This window comes from Seriola aureovittata, chromosome 12 (assembly GCF_021018895.1).
Source record: "Seriola aureovittata isolate HTS-2021-v1 ecotype China chromosome 12, ASM2101889v1, whole genome shotgun sequence".
Taxonomy (NCBI): Eukaryota; Metazoa; Chordata; class Actinopteri; order Carangiformes; family Carangidae; genus Seriola; species Seriola aureovittata.
The window spans coordinates 16,790,218-16,807,485 of record NC_079375.1 but is presented as its reverse complement, the minus strand read 5'-3'; the positions used below and the strand labels follow the sequence as shown (position 1 = coordinate 16,807,485).

The 17,268-nt window shown below is 42.8% G+C and overlaps 3 protein-coding genes across 3 annotated transcripts; 1 reads left to right on the top strand and 2 right to left on the bottom strand.

Moving 5' to 3' along the window:
* Positions 1–318: 318 nt before the first annotated feature.
* On the top strand, positions 319–5,588 carry prpf38b (pre-mRNA processing factor 38B). The gene is made up of 6 exons (XM_056391618.1): positions 319–743; positions 1,289–1,357; positions 1,617–1,768; positions 2,185–2,245; positions 3,498–3,736; positions 4,122–5,588. Exons 1-6 carry the CDS (start codon positions 534–536, stop codon positions 4,792–4,794), a joined length of 1,404 nt encoding a protein of 467 aa, XP_056247593.1. The 5' UTR covers positions 319–533; the 3' UTR covers positions 4,795–5,588.
* An 11-nt stretch (positions 5,589–5,599) lies between these two features.
* LOC130178962 (fibronectin type III domain-containing protein 7-like) lies at positions 5,600–11,658 on the bottom strand. Its single transcript, XM_056391617.1, has 11 exons — positions 11,404–11,658; positions 10,655–10,912; positions 10,262–10,525; positions 9,915–10,178; positions 9,532–9,801; positions 9,084–9,344; positions 8,714–8,974; positions 8,327–8,617; positions 6,851–7,087; positions 6,718–6,765; positions 5,600–6,518 (listed from the first exon to the last, which is right to left on the bottom strand). The coding sequence occupies exons 1-11, from the start codon at positions 11,633–11,635 to the stop codon at positions 6,235–6,237; spliced, it is 2,670 nt and encodes an 889-aa protein (XP_056247592.1). The 5' UTR covers positions 11,636–11,658; the 3' UTR covers positions 5,600–6,234.
* Positions 11,659–11,867: 209 nt separating this feature from the next.
* LOC130178699 (fibronectin type III domain-containing protein 7-like) lies at positions 11,868–17,026 on the bottom strand. The gene is made up of 11 exons (XM_056391147.1): positions 16,909–17,026; positions 16,570–16,824; positions 16,206–16,466; positions 15,187–15,447; positions 14,768–15,025; positions 14,399–14,659; positions 14,040–14,303; positions 13,687–13,950; positions 12,865–13,122; positions 12,495–12,755; positions 11,868–12,172 (listed from the first exon to the last, which is right to left on the bottom strand). Exons 1-11 carry the CDS (start codon positions 17,024–17,026, stop codon positions 11,868–11,870), a joined length of 2,766 nt encoding a protein of 921 aa, XP_056247122.1.
* Between the last annotated feature and the right edge of the window lie 242 nt (positions 17,027–17,268).

The window sequence follows — 17,268 nt, the reverse complement described above, 5'->3', positions numbered from 1 at the left end:
ATAGAAAGAGGCATACTGAAGTAACAAATTCGACAAAAATATTTCCGGTTTAGACTAAACACACATTTCAAAGTAAACGTCTACTGAGCCTATTGATATGAAAAAAAGTAAACATGTTTTTAAATGAATATACAAATATATGACTGAGTATAAATATATATTAATTACACATTGTCTGTACAGAAGCCTAAGATATATTTATTTGTGCAGTCAAATACTATTTAAATCGTTTGGTTTGTCCATATATGCTTTTATTTTCAAAACGAAACGCTCACCGTGTTTAACGATCTACAGTTACAAGCAGAAGTCCGTTCACACTGCACCACCAACGGTACACTTCCGGTTCCACCTCGCAGCAGGACTTAAGATACAACGACGGCGGGAAGTTGTTATCATCAATTTCACCACAAATCAGTATCAACCAAACGGACGAAATTGTTAAACATCGACAATTCACTATCTAATATTGATGGCTTTGTAAACGGAAATACGCCAACTGTAAACCAAGTTTAGCGGCGTGGGATTCAGCTAACATGGCTAACGTCGGAAACCAGCTACCAACACAGGCCGTTAGCAAGCCTGCACCAGGAAAACATGGAAATGTACTGCCCCTGTGGGGCAACGAAAAGACTATGAACCTCAACCCAATGATTCTTACCAATGTGCTGTCTTCGCCGTATTTCAAAGTTCAGCTTTATGAACTAAAGACCTACCATGAAGTCGTGGACGAAATCTATTTCAAGGTAACATTAGCGAAAGCTAACCCGCATGCTAGTTAGGTAACCACTGTTCAGTGAAGATAGCGTTACTGTGGCAGCAGTGTGCTGCAGTCGTCAAATATAAAGGGCTAACTGCATCAAACAGCGCTAGTTCTATCTCATAACTTTACCACCCGATTATTTCAAGTAATTGTGAACGAATTATAACTTACTGTTTATTTATTTCTAACTTTAAATTAAGCTAGCTTGCGATTGTTGGCAGCTAGTATAAACATAATGTTTAACCGTCAACGTTACGCCTGGTTTACTCAGTATTTGTTAGTTAATTTAGTATGTGATTTGTTTTCGTGTTTTTGATCAAAACTTAAAGAATTGTTTGAACAGTTCAACACAATTCTTGTGGATAGTAGGTATACTGCTATCAATATGAATGCGAACTTCCACGATGTTCTAAACATTTCTCATGAAGCCTCTAATAAAAAAGTCATCAGTGAGGAGTTTTCTGATGTGTATGATAGCAACTTAAATTAAGTCGTGTGTGTTAAATATGGTTCTCTGTGTGCCTACAGGTGACTCATGTTGAGCCTTGGGAAAAGGGAAGCAGAAAAACCGCAGGCCAGACTGGAATGTGCGGAGGGGTAAGTGAGAAGTACGTGCTTTTTATATTCCCCGTATTCCCCATCTTTTACCCCCTGTATATTTTCCTTATCAGTCTGGGAGGTATCTCAAATCATTGTGTTGGAAATCACTTGATATGATTTACAGGTAGGGCAAATTTACACAATTCATTAATACTTGTTTTGTTGAGTACTGTTGTCATAGTCAGGCATGAGGAATAGGTTAGCTGTGGATGATGTACAGTGACATACTTTACAAATATGTCTTCATTTTTGTTAGGTGCGTGGAGTTGGAACTGGTGGTATTGTGTCTACTGCTTTTTGTCTTCTGTACAAACTGTTTACACTCAAGCTGACTCGCAAACAGCTGATGGGTCTGATCACTCACACAGACTCTCCATACATCAGAGCACTTGGCTTCATGTACATAAGGTATGATTTTTTTTTATGAGCTTGCAAAATTTAATCACCATAACTCTACTATACGGATGTTACTTATGTTTTGCATGCTATTTTGCATTTAAATTTTGTTTTATTCTTAAAGCCAACACATCTGTGAATTACAAAAGTATCAGTTAAGTGAGTTAATATCTAATAATGCAGATTGTAATTACTAATAAGCTACCTTTTTTTTTCCGAAATTGTTAAAGGCAGATTTAATTGCTGCACACAGATCATGAAACGTGAAAAAAAGTCATTGTCCATATTTACCTCTCAACAGTGAAAATCAGTGTATGAAGTATCATTGGAACAGGTCCATAAAAACGTAATTGAAATCTGTGCAACATCATAACATGTTTATGTGATGCAAATGCTCAAATTGTGCTCTCTGTTTTATTTTACCTCAGATACACTCAGCCCCCAACAGACTTGATCGAATGGTACGACGGCTTCCTGGATGATGAGGAGGTATGTCACCACGGGTAATAATTTGATGTTTCTTTGTCTCCATTAAATACAGTTACACGACACAAGTTAAAAGCTGTATGTTTCCCCCCTTGTGATGCTCATAGCTGATTTTTCACCTTTGCCTTCATTTGGCTTAATTGTCCCCAGTTTTTGTCCTCTAAACTTGAGTAGCTAGGTTACTTGCTCACTGCTCTGCTGCTGATTTTTATCAGGGTAAGTACCACAATAATGCTGAGTCAATCTTTTAGTCTAATGTGATATCAAGGCATGCTCTCTGTTTTTGACAAGCTTTTTATCAGGACTTGTTGCACAAAACAAAATTTGGGATACATCACAATTGGAGAATTCATACAGACACACACACAAACACAACACAAAATATATAACACTTGTCAAATTTTGCATACAGCTATTGTGTTTTGTCCATATTTAATTGAAATATAATTTGATCCCAGACTGTGCAACCAGGCCTCCTCTGATGTTCTGTTGCATTGTTTTTAATTGATCATATGAAATCCTACCCAACTGGTTAATTCCCCTGTTTTTTTCTTTAGATGCCCATTGTGCAGCAGGTGAATTGGATATTGTATCTCAGCACTGTTGGTTTGCGTGTGTGAGTGCAAAGCGGCTGTTCTCTACCATATAAAGTTGATAACTATTCAACTGGTGTGCACTTACCTACCTGCTCCAGTCTGTGCTTACACTGTGGGCGTTTTTTATTCTCCCCAAGAGGTCATTGTGTTGTTAGGAGACTGATGAAGGAAGCCAAGGCTTCTCTATCTTTGTCCCTTCAGCTCAATGAGGATTTATATCAAAGTTCTCCCATCCCTTCATTTATGGTCTGTAAAGAGTAGATGCAACCACTTTTTGAAGATGCTTTTTTTTTTTTTGAACGGATCATCTGAAGGAAAGGGGAGAATCTTTCAATAGAAAAATATAGTAACTTCTGCTTGATAATCAAAGCTCACTTTGTAAATACAGATTCTAGGAACTGCCAGACAGCTTAGATGAGGCAAACTTTTTAGTGATATTTATATTATTGTTTCCTCTAGTAATTAGAAGTAAAGCCAGGCACATTTGATTGATATGAGAGATTAAGCTAGATGAACAGAGGTGAAGGTTCAGTACTTGGTCATCACAAATTGCTTTTTGATATGAGGCATGATTGAAAAAGCAATCAGATTTATCTACTTCCTGCCTCTGTGTGCTAATTGAGTTTTTCTGTGGCTCTTTCCCAACGTTTTGGTTTCAGGAGCTCGACGTGAAGGCAGGAGGTGGCTGTGTGATGACCATCGGAGAGATGCTGCGGTCCTTCCTGACCAAACTGGAGTGGTTCTCCACTCTGTTCCCCCGTATCCCAGTGCCTGTGCAGAAGATTATTGACCAGCAGATAAAGGCAAGGCCTCGTAAGGTCGCACAGAAGGAGACGCAGGAGGAGGAAGCCACATTTGCAGAGTCAGGAAGGCAAGAAGCTGGGAGACGCCGCTCCAGGTAAAGGATTCAAATTATTTAGTTTTAAACCCCCCCCCCCCCCCCCCCCCCCAAAAAAAAAAAAAGTAGAATGGAAAAGTTAATTTTCCCCATCTTTTACTCTTAGAAGTATATTTATGCGATACATATGAATTGTAAAACTTTTAAACTGGTGGGAAAGGATGTCAAGTCTGTTTAACTCAAGCCGTGATTGTCTGGAGACTGTTGTCAAAAGTTATTATTGGGCTTTAGCCCATACACATCCATGTGTTTGGCTTTAAGCCCATACGTGTGTGTGTAATATAATATAATTTATGTATATGTAATATATAATATATTATATAAACTATAATTAATTAGACTAGAAAGTTTAATTGCTTGAAGCTTATGGTACCTGTGTTTCCAGGACACCCAGACGGACACCGAGCCCCCGAAGGTCGCCCAAACGGTCAAGGAGCAGGAGCCACCATCGTGAGAGGGACCGCCATGGCCCCAGCTTCGACCGAGAGCTAGAGAGGGAGCGGGACCGGCAAAGGAAGGAGAGGGAGGGCAGGGACCGAGATAGGGACAGAGGGGACCGAGGGGACAGGGAGAGACGGCGGTCCCGCAGTGCAGACAGGAACCAAGACAGACGAGAGCGTAAAAGAAGTCACAGCGGCAGCCGGGACCGAAGAAATGAACGCAGAGACAAAGAAAGAGACGGCGGGGATGATAGGAGCAGGAGGAAGGACAGGGATCACCATAAAGATAGAGGCACTGAGAGGGAGAGGTCCAGGGATAAGAAGAGCAGGGGAGAGACTGAAGACAGGAGGCATAAAGACGACAGGGAGAGGCACAGAGAAGAGAGGAAGGCCAAAAGGTCGAGCCGGAGTCGAAGCAGGGAAAGGAGGCACAAAAGTGGAGAGGAGAAGAGCAGGAAAAGAGAGCGCAGCCACAGCAGAGAGAGAGACAGGGAGAGAGACGGAGAACAGCGTTCTCACAAACGTAGTCGTAGCAAAGAGAGGAGTCATCATCAACGCGAGTCCAGTAATGACCATAGTAAACATAGTGAACGCAGAAGGAGTCAGAGCACTGAGTAAATGTTGCCTTGCAGCAATATTACTTCTTCTACTCCCTGTGTTTTTCTTCCTTTTTTCTACCCAGTTGTCTGGTCTGTCACTTGTGCTAAAAAGTAGGAATGTTAGCACATTGGACATCTGGAGTTGTTGTCTTTGGCCAATGTAATGTTGCTTTACGTTATATGTTTTTCTGCCTTTTTCACTCCCAGTTAGACCATTGTTAGTCTTCACTTGAAATTTGGAAAGTGGCAAAAAATGGCATTTTAATTTTCTATGGTTCATTGTTTTGCCCCAGGACGATATGGGTTTGTATATAATGTTTTGGAAGCTGTCTACACATGATAAGTGGTCAGAGTTGCATTCACTGCTGGGTTGGGCGCAGTCCGTGCTGAAAGCCCAGCGCAACACTGTCGTCATATAATTTATAAAGAATAACTGTTATGTACAGGCTGTACAAAAGCCAATACACGCCTTTTTTAAAAATTTGACTAATACTACAGTGCATATGTCTGGAATTTCTTTATACTGAAGCTTCTTTGTCCGCTGTATTCTGCTTAAACATGCTTTCAACAGTCCAAAGTGAGCGGTTAAAGTTAATATTTGAGCAAAGCAGCGATGTGGCCCAACGGTTGCTCAAGCCAGCGCAAAATATTTCTGTCGATGATCGTGTGTAGACAGCCTGAGAATGTTTTAATCCTCCAAAGGGCAGTATGCAAAGGGTAATTTTTACCACACACACTTGTGCCCTGCTTGTGTTGTGATTGGGTTATTGCTCTGTTGCATTTTGTTTTCTATTAAAACACTTTTATGAACAACCTGTATTGTTTTTTTAAAGGAAAAGGGCATTCAAATGTCAGTAGAAACTGAAGCATATCACAGGTATTGAGTTGAAAGACAGAGGCAGAATGCAAACTATTTTTGGTACTTTTATTAGAATGTAGTCTGAAAATAATTTCCACGTTAAATATACATTCAGAAGTGGCAAAAGGTAAATACTCTAGACACTTCCTGATATATTACCTTTTAAGATGACCAATATATAATTTACAAAAGTGAATAAAATATAAAAAGCAGGAGGAACAAAGCCCTACATATAAATGTATAACCTCAACCAACAGCAGTAAAACATGTATCTCTCTAAAGGGTTTTTACACAAGTACAAAATAGAAGAACTTCAAATATTTAGGGCCCAGGCTTCTATTTGGAAGATATCTACCTAATATGTCCCTCCTGGGTGTTTGTTAAATAGACTTAATGTTTCATTACATGACCAAAATGCACTAAAACAACTGTGCAACTTATGGTAAACAGGCAGAATTGTAAATGTCAAAGCAACCAGATCCAAGTTATTGTGAATTATGAGTAAATGTCAAACAAGCTGCCATTTTGACAGTAAAGTCATCACATTTAACTGGGAGATGCGTGTACAGACCTCTTGTTTGTCTACAGAAGTGCTTCCCTTTACTGGGGAAGCCCTGCTCGTGTTTGTACGCACACGGGCTCTGACTCTGGTCCACTAGTGGCCGCGTTGCTGGCCGACACAGAGAAACAGTAGGTAGAGTTCGGACTCAGATCAGTGACAATTATATTCTCCCCATACACTGTTAGTTCCTGAGGTTTACTGGATCTGTCCTGCTTCTTGATCACCAGGCTGTAGTGGGAGGCAGCATCCACTTGAGACCACTCAACAAAAATAACTGTTGACATTGCTTGTGTGACGTCTAGCATGGGAGCCGAGAGGCCTCCTGTTGGGGGAAAAACAAACCAGAGTTGTGAATTAGATCCCAGCTGACTCATGGGTTGTTTGTCCTGTAAATGAGGACTCAGTTGAGATAGCATGCAAAGTATAAAAAAAAAACAACTTTCTAGACAATGGCCATCAGCCCTCAAAAAATCAGTGCAACATGAAGAAAAAAAACCCAATTGTTTTCTTACAATACTCACCATTCTGCATTTCACTGAGATCTCTCCTCCTGCGTCCTTGTGGTACCACTAAAGAGAAAAGGCTTACATGACTTAGTTTGTTCTAAAAATACAGTATAATGCATCTTTTAACACACACACATCAGTTTCCTACCATTTGTGACACTTTTAGCTTCACTCTCTCCAGCTGTGTTGCTGGCTGTGATCACCAGGTGACTGGAGGTGATGTTGGACAGAGAGCAGGACAGCCCTGTCACGCTGCATAACTGAACCTTTGGTGTAACACTGTTGTCATACACGGTGTATGTGGTGGCAAACACTGACGCGTTCCATGAGATTGTGGCAAAGGAGCTGTTACCACTGTACAACACTCCTGGTGGGGGACATGGAGCTGGGAGAGGAGGAATTATAGTTAGTTAAAGCACCTGGAAACATGATTATAAAAGTCATGTGTTTCCCTATAACCTGAAATACTCTTTGTTAAATGAGCAACAACAGCAGAACAACATTCTGACTTGTAACAGCAGGAAAAGCACTGGTTAATAACATTAACACTGCTTCTGTTCTGTTCAAGTGTCCCTGTAGCCATGACAGCGAATCAGCCTGCACAGCACTGAGCAGTGCTGGAATGTAACAAAGTACTCACACTCTGTGCTAAAGTACACATCAGAAGTACTTGTACTTTGCTTGACTGTTTCCATTTTCTGCTACTTCATATTTCTGAAAGTATTGTTACAGATAAAGATACCCAAACTGATTTATAGCCATTCTGCAACAGTTTGGGACTAGGTGTTTAAAGGCAACATTTTACTGTAATTACATGTTAAAATGTTGCCCATAGAAATGTGCATTGAGACCTTCATTTATTGAAAAAAGGTTGTGTGTTATATATTTTCCTGTACAATTTCTACCTCTTCTAGTTTGGCCTTTGCTGACTTTCAAACTCATTCATCACAAAATACTGTGTATAGAACTCATCACCTGACTTTCTTTACCCACAATCCCACTGTATCATCAGATTAGCAAGGTTGTGTCCGACATCACTCTTATTCACTCCTCCCTACTCACTACCCAGGGAGTGCTATGTAGAGCACTATATAGTGAGCTCATTGGTAAAATGTAAACACTCTTTCAGACACTAATCAGGTCATTTTCTCCGCACCGTTTTTCTGTCTTCCAGTGGGAGTGCAATGCATGATGGGATATATTGCTTGGTTAGTGACCATTGGTTGTACACTACTTTTCATGATGCATTGTGGGATACTATGAGTCCACTATATAGGATGTAATAATTCTCACTATACATTCAGACAGCACTATAAAGCTGCAAACTCACTATATAGGAAGTAGTGAGTGATTTCAGACACAGGAGTTTTGACAGGAAAAGCACAGGTGTAGCTGATGATGCTGATGATGGTTTCAGCTAATTAGTCGATATTAGTCACAGCTGTGTGTAACAAGTGAACGAGAGAGGTCTACTTTCAGGTATCTGTGGTTCTGTGGACACCCTCACTCAATTCTCTATCAAGAGATCCTATGTTTTGATAGGTTTACCCATACTCCACTGCATTGTTGAAGTGTAAAAGGTAAAACCGTGTTTGAACAGTACTAAGTTCTAAGTGTAATCTACCTGTTGTTCCACTGAGAGACACAGACGGGTCGCTGGTACCAGCACCGTTCCTGCTCTGCACTGTAGCGTCGTAGGATGAACTGCAGGGGAGAGGAATCTCGAAGTATGTCCTTTGTGTCCAAAAGGAGGAGAGCTCGAACAGGGCCTGGGTGTCCCCAAGCAGACTTCCTGTTAGCGCCAGAATGTACTCAGTGTCTCTGCAGGAGATCTGTGTCCAGTTGAAGCGCATCACCTGGATCTCCATCTGCATTGGCAGCAGCTGCACCTCAACAGCGTCTGGAGGACAGGGAGCTAAGGCAGAGAGAGAGGACGAATGTATTACTTCATTTTTAAACAAAAACATTACATGGTATTGAGTGTTTGAGAATTAACACACAGCTCGTATACCTGCTCCCCTCTGCACTGGGTCACTGAAGGAGCTGTTGCATGTACCATCTGAGGCCTGGACGGAGAAATTGTAAACGGTTCCGCAATCAAGACCCTCGATTGTGCAGGTGGGATTTGTGCTGTGACAGTGCAGCATGTCTCCATTCCCAGACTGGGCACAGCCATAGTAGTCAACAGCATTATCTCTCGGTGTCCATGACAGCAGTGCAGACTGGTTGTTACATTGGAATGAAACTGAGAGTCCAGCTGGCTGGCAAGGACCTGGATAGAAAAATATCAAATTCTTAGTGTGCTGAGACTGGTATGATTTACTCATAATGGGTCTCTTGAATCAAGTCAATACATTACTTTCTGTCTTTTTGGCAAATACCTGTATTTAGTGTTGCATTTTGACTGGCTTTGCTGGAGCAGTTCTCATGGCTAGCAGTGACGACCACTGTATACTGCTGGTCGCAGTGGAGCTCTGACACACTGCAGTTACTGGAGGTGGTGTTGCAAGTATGCACATGTCCATCTCCACCCATAGCGACAACTTGGTAGCTTTCAGCAACAGAAGAGGGAGTCCAGGACACCAGTGCACTGTGGTCCTCACAGGAGCTGCTTACCATCACGTTCATGGGTGGACAGGGCTCTGGGAAGAGGAAATAAATCTGTATTATTAAAGATTAATAGTTATAATACACAACAGAGTAGGGTGTGAAAGGGTTAAATTGTTATATGGCAGATGTAAACAATACAGATGTCTAATTAAATATTAATAAGTGACAGATGTTTTGTAATGTGTGACAGAAAACAAACAAATAAACAAAAACATGTACCCATGCTAACTCTGTAGGGTGGACTTCTCATGCTGCTGCACTGGTCTGATGAAGCAGCTACAATGATGGTGTAATAAAGGTCACATCGTGCTCCATACAGGTAGCAGGTAGTGCCCGTGTTATTGCAGGACAGGTACGTGTGGTCGCTAGCTTCTGCTGTGGCAGTGTATACTGTGTTTCCACTGCTGCCCTCCATCAGTTCCCACACCACAAGGATGGAGGAATTGTGGCACTGAGGGAATGCGGTGATGCCAGACAGGGAGCAGGGGGCTGTGGGGAGATGCAGATTTCATTAACTGTGACACTGTAGCATGAATTAATATTTGGAATGAGAAAAAAAAAAAAAAAGGCACATTTTTCTCACTAGGACTGGAATCTGTTACCTGTCTGCAAGTCGATGGTGGCACTTGGCTGACTCTCACACTGGCTGTTTTTAGCTGTAACACTGAAGTTATAAAGTACACCACAGGCCAGGTCTTCCACCTCACATGTAGTGTTGCTGGAAGTGGTGCAGTTGGCTGTATAGTCCTCTCCACCTGCAGCTGACACAGTGTAGCAGTCCGCCCCTGGAGCAGCGTGCCATGATATCCAAGCGGAATTGGTGACACAGTCTAGGTTGCCTCTGATTCCCTGAGGCTGGCAGGGAGCTAAAGAGCAGATAGAAAAGTTCAATCGGTGACTGGTTGGACGGATTTATGTAAGGATGGACGACTTTGTAACGTTTTCATACCTGACATGATGCTGTGGGTCTGACTGTGCTGGCTGCGGCAGTCACCTCGGACAGAGGTGACCTGAGCAGTGAATGTTTTCCCACAGGTCACATTGCTGATGGAACATGCTGTGTTTGTGGTGTTACATGACTCAATGATTCCTCCATTTTCTGCCATTACTGAAACCAGGAAGTGGTCAGCTTCTCTAACGGCATCCCAGGAAACTGTCATGTCGTTTGAGGAACAGCTGAACTGGGCGCTCACGTTCTGAGGTGGGCAGGGGGCTGGGAATAAGAAGGCAAACTCATTACACAGCAACGATTTTTAAGTTGAAAATGTTTGGTATGCACAGCACCAAAGTATAAAACTGTAACTGTGTATTAGAGTGTGTCCGCTGGTGCTGTATCTCTCACCTGAGTTTAATATCAGTGCCTCGCTTGGGATACTAGAGCAGCTGTCGTCCATAGCAACTACCTCAACGGTGTAGTGGCTGCCACATGTGAGGTTGTCAAGGCTACAGTTGAGGTCAGAAGTCTCGCAGCTCACGTTGCTATGACTACTGCGGGCTGTCACTGAGTACTGTAAAGCCCCACGACTGGCAGACCAGGACACAACAGCAGTGTTGTTGGCACAGTCCATTACCACTGAGACATTAGTGGGAGCACATGGCACTGCAGAGAAAGAAGAGTTAGTCAATACACACTGAGAGAAGAGTGTGTAACAACACGAAGTTGTTGTTGAATTCAGTTAAGCAATAAATAATGTATATATGTGTATATAAGTGATACAATTTTTAGATCATCCTCCAAAAGAGTAAAGGAATAGTTCACTAAAAAAGTCAGTATTTTTAACTGTTTAACACAATGTCACTTTATCACTTTACCTTCACCATAATCATTATTTTTCCATGACTATTGATCATATTTTGAGTGGATTTCCATTCAGTGTGCTCCAACAAATTTTAACAGACAAAACTAATTTGAATGATATCAATAAGAATGGAAAACAATAGCTCTTGATTACCAGGAGATGGAATAGAAACAAATGTGCTGTTTATGTACTGTTCACGTTTTAGCCTATTTATGATAGCATTGCTTGTATGAAACTATGTTTCCAACAATCGAGCATATGTTTTCCCCTCCAACAGCCATTTAATGCTCACCTGACTGCAGACTAGTGGTTTCATTGGCGACTGTGTTACACTGTTGGTTGGAAGCTGTGACTGACACAGAGAAGTTGTACCCACAGGTAAGGCCTGGGAAGCTGCACTGATTAGAGTCGGACATGCACATTTCTGACATGCCAGTGTCAGTTTGCGTGGTGACGGTGTAGTAGTCTGACCCATTGCTGGCCTGCCATGTGACCATGACGATGCCAGAGAGGCAGTCCTGCATGGTAGAGACTCCTGAAGGTGAACACGGCCCTGGAGAAAAGACATGCAAGTTAATTTTAGATTTCTTTTAGTTAGATTCTATCTATCTATCTATCTATCGATCTATCTATCTATCTATCTATCTATCTATCTATCTATCTATCTATCTATCTATCTATCTATCTATCTATCTATCTATCTATCTATCTATCTATCTATCTATCTAACAGTTTGCTTCTTAAAGTAAACAAATCTTACATATGATACTTTGACATACATGTATAAAAGGTGTTTAACTTACATGTCTGTACAGAAACCGGTGCACTGGAGGTGCCAGGACAGTGCTGGCGGTATGGTGTGACTGTGAGGCTGTAGTTTTGTCCACAGGTGCAGTCAGAGAAGTGAGCTGAGGTGACATTAGTGGTGAGCCCTGTAGTTGTGTTTCCTGCCTCAGCTGATACCAGGTACAACTCTGTCCCGTTACTTGCATCCCAGCTCAGAGAAACCACGTTCATATTGCAGTCTACTGAGGCAACCAAATTCTGGGGCACACAGGGATCTGGAAGAATAGGTATGTTGTTAAAAAGATATTCAACCATATCTAGTTCTTATTGGTGGTTTCAATTATTCTGTGCATTTATTATTTATTTGGTAACATTATAATTAATTGGTTTGTAAATTATTAATATTTCTGAGGAACTTTCTTGGAAATAACTGTAATTTGGTCCAACTACAGGGGAAATAGGACTGTCCTTTATTCTCTATTTATACATAGTTCTCTCCAGGGGACTTCAAAGAAATTATTAAAAAATTACAAACAGAAAATGAATCATTGCGATTATTCATACAGAACCTTTCTGGACAAATGTTGCGTAACATACCCATATGGATGACTGAGCTGTTGCTGGGCAGGCTGGTGCAGTTGTCATCCTTTGCTCTCACTACAACCGTGTAGTCCTCCCCACAGTGCAGGTCATTCCAGGTGCAGGAGGTGGTGTTGGTGAGACACTGGTGGGTGTGTCCATCAAGGCCAGTCGCTATGGCAACATATGATTCGGCGCCATCACTGGGCCCCCAGCTGACAGATCCCATGTTAAACTCACACTGCACATAGGTCTTCACATCCCAGGGGATACATGGGGCTGTGGAGAGAGGAGCGGTGTAAACACTCACACACACATACACACACAGTGACAAACAACACTTAATTTAATGTACGTGCATAACGAGGTATAAAATACAAAATCGTACAGGTTTTGAAGAAGGCAGGGCTGCTGTGGTTGCTGTCACACTCGCTGCCTTGTCCTTGCACAGTAACATTGTAGTCCTGTCCACATGGCAGAGTGGCTGATAGAAGGGTCTGGTTTGTGTTGTAGATCCTCATATATCCAAGGCTCCCTGTGGCTGTAACCAAGTAATTCATAACACCGCTTGCTTGGTGCCAGGCGATCTGGACATCCTCACTTTGACAGAGCGCTTGAGCAGACACAATCACAGGCTGGCAAGGCTCTGAGAGGAGCGAGAGGAAGAAAAAAAGGAGTAAAACACGATTACAAACAGAGGAAGGAGTATTCTTTCTGTAAAGGTAGAAACGAGCTGAAACAATTAGTTCAGTGACTTAATCCATTATTGTTTTAGTATAAGTTTAGACTGCTTGATTAGCAGATTGACAAAACATTAATCAGGACTAAAACTAAATTATCAATTTATTGTAAGTGATTAATCTTTTTTAACAAATATTCCAAATGTTTGATGGTTCCAGCTTCTCAGATGTGAGGATTTGCTACTTTTTTCTTGTTTTACATTATAGTACAGTGTTTGGATAGTAACACTTTTTTTGTGATTTATGGACCAAACAATTATCATTCAGTCAAGAAAATAATTGACAAATTTATCAATAAGAGAAATAATAATTGTTACTTTCAGCCTTAATATAATATATGTCAAATATTTTGCTACAAGTAAAATTAATTGAAAAAATTATTTGTGTAATATTAAAATTATAAGTTAAGTAGTAGTGTCTCAAAACTGTACTTGTGTAAGTGCACTTATACTACATAGACCAAAAAGTACCTGTTTGGATGGACACAGTAGTACTGGCCTGGCTGTAGCAGCCTTGGCTCTGAGCTGTGATAGTAAAGTTGTACGTCTCTCCACAGACCAGACTGGGGAACTGACAGGTAGAGCCTGTAGAGTTACACTTCTTCACCCCTCCTCCTGATGCCTTGATGGCAGTTGCTATATACAGTTCAACATCAGACCTCTCCTCCCAGGACAGAACTGCAGTGCGGGAACCACACTGCAGGTCAACAGCTACACGCTGAGGCGGACAGGGACCTGAGGAGAGGTGTGGAAGGATAAGGGTCAAATAAAACCCAAACGAACAACTGTTACTAATGAGGTCCAACTGTGAACAATCGACTCACGTGTGGTGAGGTTGGCGTGCGTCGGTGCTGTGAGGCTGCACTGTTGGTTGCTGGCGGTGAGGCTTAGGTTGTAGGTTTCCCCACAAGATAAACCTGTCACATTGCATCTATTCTGCTGAGTTGTACACAGAGTCTGAAGACTCCCACTGACAATAGCTGTCAGGGAAACGTTTGCTGTGCCATAAGCAGAATTCCAGGACACGACTGCGGCACCATCAGAGTTACAGTTGACTTCTACCTCTACCTCTCTGGGCAGGCACGGAGCTGAGGAAACAGCACGAGTATGTTTATGAATGCATGCAAAAAAAAAAAAATCCAAAATGGAGAGAAAATCATGTATGTACTCATTATGTCATCACCTGATGTAAGAGACACCACAGTGCTGTCAGAGCTGTTGTACTCCCATCCCAGGGCCTTGACCCAGACGCTGTACACTGCGCCACACATCAGTCCTGAGACACTACAGTGGGTGGTTGTGGCAACACAGGACATGTAGTGGCCATTTTGGTTGTCAAAGTAAGCGACATAGCCCACGGCGAGGTCACTCTGCTGCCAGGAAACAGTTGAAGAAAGCTGTTCACACGCCATATTGGCCTGAACGTTGGTGGGTGGACAGGGTTCTGAATCAGGGGATAAGACACATTTAAGCATGAAGGAAAGACATACAGAGCCATACATGTACATAGTGAAAGGATTCAGCCATTTCACATTTCTTCCCAACCACACACCTGTCATGAGGCGGTAGGGTTCAGAGGTCACAGTGTTGTTGCAGGCCACATTTCGTGCCATCACAGTGACGTTGTATATCTGACTACACTGCAGGCGACTCAGGCGGCAGCTGTTGTTGGTGGTGTTACAGGTGACCATCGAGCCCTGATCAGTCACAGCCTCAATGGAGTAGGAGCTGGCACCTCCTGCTGCATCCCACATCACCTGGGCAGTGCTCACATTGTAGTGGACAGAGAGATTTGTAGGAACACAGGGCTCTGGGGGGAGAAAGAGAGTTAACATAGAGGTAGCTAAATTCAGTGTGATGAAAATTAAATATGAACAACAATAAACCTGACATGAAAAACAGTTTACTCTTGGTATCCCACAAGCACCACAGCTGAAATGCAACAAACACACACAGGTGAACGTACTGTACCTGTGGTGAGGTATCCTGCCATTTGAGCAGTGCTGTTGCAGGTCTCTCCCACAGCCATCACAGTGACATTGTATTTCTGTCCGCACTGCAGAGAGCTCAGCTCACAGTTGGTGTGATTGGTGGCGCAGCTGTCGGTGTGGCCTGATGAAGCTGTGAGCTCAGCAACATAGGACGAGGCTCCAACGCTGGGCTGCCAGGATATGGTAGCAGAGCGGGCCTCACAGTCCATAATGGCTTCGATGCTGCTCGGCTGGCAAGGCCCTGTGTCAGATCAAGAAGAATATGACTATGAACATTTATAGCCAAATCATATCTAACATTTTATGGTGAAGATAATCTAAGCTCAAAGATCCGCCTACTACTACTTTACCACTGTAGCAGCCATTACACCTAAGAGTTTCCAGTTGTACAGTCGGTCAGACTTACACATCAGCAACTGTTAGGCAGATTTCCATAAACTCATGTTCCCCAGAGGATGAACAATAATGTCTTAATGATCCCTTGACTTTTCCTCCAGCACCACAGTGAGGTTGACTTTTAACATTTAAACATCAGCATGTTAGCATTGCCCCCGAGAGCATGCTAGCACTGCTGTCTGCTGCCTTATGCATCTTAAGGCTCGTTATGCAATTATAGCATCTTTCAAATGATTCTCTCATCATATGTTTGGTTTGTAGAAAGAATGGGGCATTTCCAGTGAAAATGGGTGCAGTCTGTCTATTGCTTTCAGCTCAGAAAGTGCACAGAAATGAGCATTGCTGCCTGCTACAGTGTCTTTTTTGATACTACAGTTGAGCATTGCCAAACTTTGTGGCTCTCTGAATTGTTACTTCAGAATCACAGGCATCAACTAGAGCCTCCTTAACAACACTATGGCATATATATTAGTCTGTCCCACAGAGGTTTATCGGACCTGCTTGCTTACTTGCTGCAGCTCCTTCAAAGATGCTGCTGTTTGCTTGGATCACTTGTATTCTTGTCTGTACATATTAGTGGATGCATGTTAAGTATGTCTTTACCTGATGTAAGCGACACCACTGTGCTGTCAGAGCTGTTGTACTGCCATCCCAGGGCCTTGACCCAGACGCTGTACACTGTGCCACACATCAGTCGTGAGACACTACATTGGGTGTCTGTGCCAGTGCAGGAAGTGTAGTGGCCACTGTGGTTGTCAAGGTAGGCGACATAACCCACAGCGAGGTCGCTCTGCTCCCAGGAAACTGTCGCAGTAAGATGTTCACATCCAATATTGGCCTGAACGTTGGAGGGTGGACAGGGTTCTGAATGAGTAGAAAACAAGCATGTAAACATGGAGAAGAGGCATTGCCATAGTTACACAGAGCCATACCTGTACACACACCCCTTCCCAATCAGGTAGCTAACCTGTCATGAGACGATGGATTTCAGACGTCAAACTGTCACAGGCCAGGTTGTGTGCAGTCACAGTCACGTTGTAGATCTGACTACACTGCAGGCCATTCAGGAAGCAGCTGTTGTTGGTGGTGTTACAGCTGACTGTGGAGCCCTGGTCAGTCACAGCTTCAACAGAGTAGGAGCTGGCACCTCCTGCTGCACCCCACATCGCCAGGGCAGTGCTCACATTGTAGTGGACAGAGAGATTTGTGGGAACACAGGGCTCTGGGGGGAGGAAATGATAATGTAGATGTTATTTTGTGTAAGTAAAATTACTATTTATAGTCCAAACTTTTGAGTTCTACTCACCTGTAGTGAGCATGGCTGGGGCACTGGCAGGTCCAGGACAGCCTGTGTGCATTGCCTCCACAACAACAGAGTACTCCTGTCCACAGACCAGGCTGTTAAGGTTACAGGCTGTCCCCATGTCACTGCATGAGGAGTTGTGTCCGTCAGCGGAGGTTGCCTGGACGCTGTAGGCTATGGCTGCAGCTGCGCTCGTCCAGATGACCAGAGTGTTAAGTGTGGTACAGTTCAGTTTAGCTGACACATTGGTGGGAGGACATGGAGCTAGAGAAACAGAGAGGTGCAGTTGAGAAAAGGGGACCAGTAACAAAAATACATACACTTACATAAAAATACACTGGAATTAAAGCAGTAGTTATAGAA

Coding starts and splice junctions, on each gene's coding strand:
- prpf38b (XM_056391618.1), top strand. CDS start 534: ATGGCTAACGTCGGAAACCAGCTACCAACACAGGCCGTTAGCAAGCCT. Junction 2,246..3,497: donor GCTTCCTGGATGATGAGGAG/GTATGTCACCAC, acceptor TTTTGGTTTCAG/GAGCTCGACGTGAAGGCAGG. Junction 3,737..4,121: donor GCTGGGAGACGCCGCTCCAG/GTAAAGGATTCA, acceptor CTGTGTTTCCAG/GACACCCAGACGGACACCGA.
- LOC130178962 (XM_056391617.1), bottom strand. CDS start 11,635: ATGCAGGACTGCCTCTCTGGCATCGTCATGGTCACATGGCAGGCCAGC. Junction 10,913..11,403: donor AACCACTAGTCTGCAGTCAG/GTGAGCATTAAA, acceptor CTTTCTCTGCAG/TGCCATGTGCTCCCACTAAT. Junction 9,345..9,531: donor ACCCTACAGAGTTAGCATGG/GTACATGTTTTT, acceptor TCCTCTTCCCAG/AGCCCTGTCCACCCATGAAC.
- LOC130178699 (XM_056391147.1), bottom strand. CDS start 17,026: ATGGGGACAGCCTGTAACCTTAACAGCCTGGTCTGTGGACAGGAGTAC. Junction 16,825..16,908: donor CCCAGCCATGCTCACTACAG/GTGAGTAGAACT, acceptor TCCTCCCCCCAG/AGCCCTGTGTTCCCACAAAT. Junction 15,026..15,186: donor GGCAGGATACCTCACCACAG/GTACAGTACGTT, acceptor TTCTCCCCCCAG/AGCCCTGTGTTCCTACAAAT.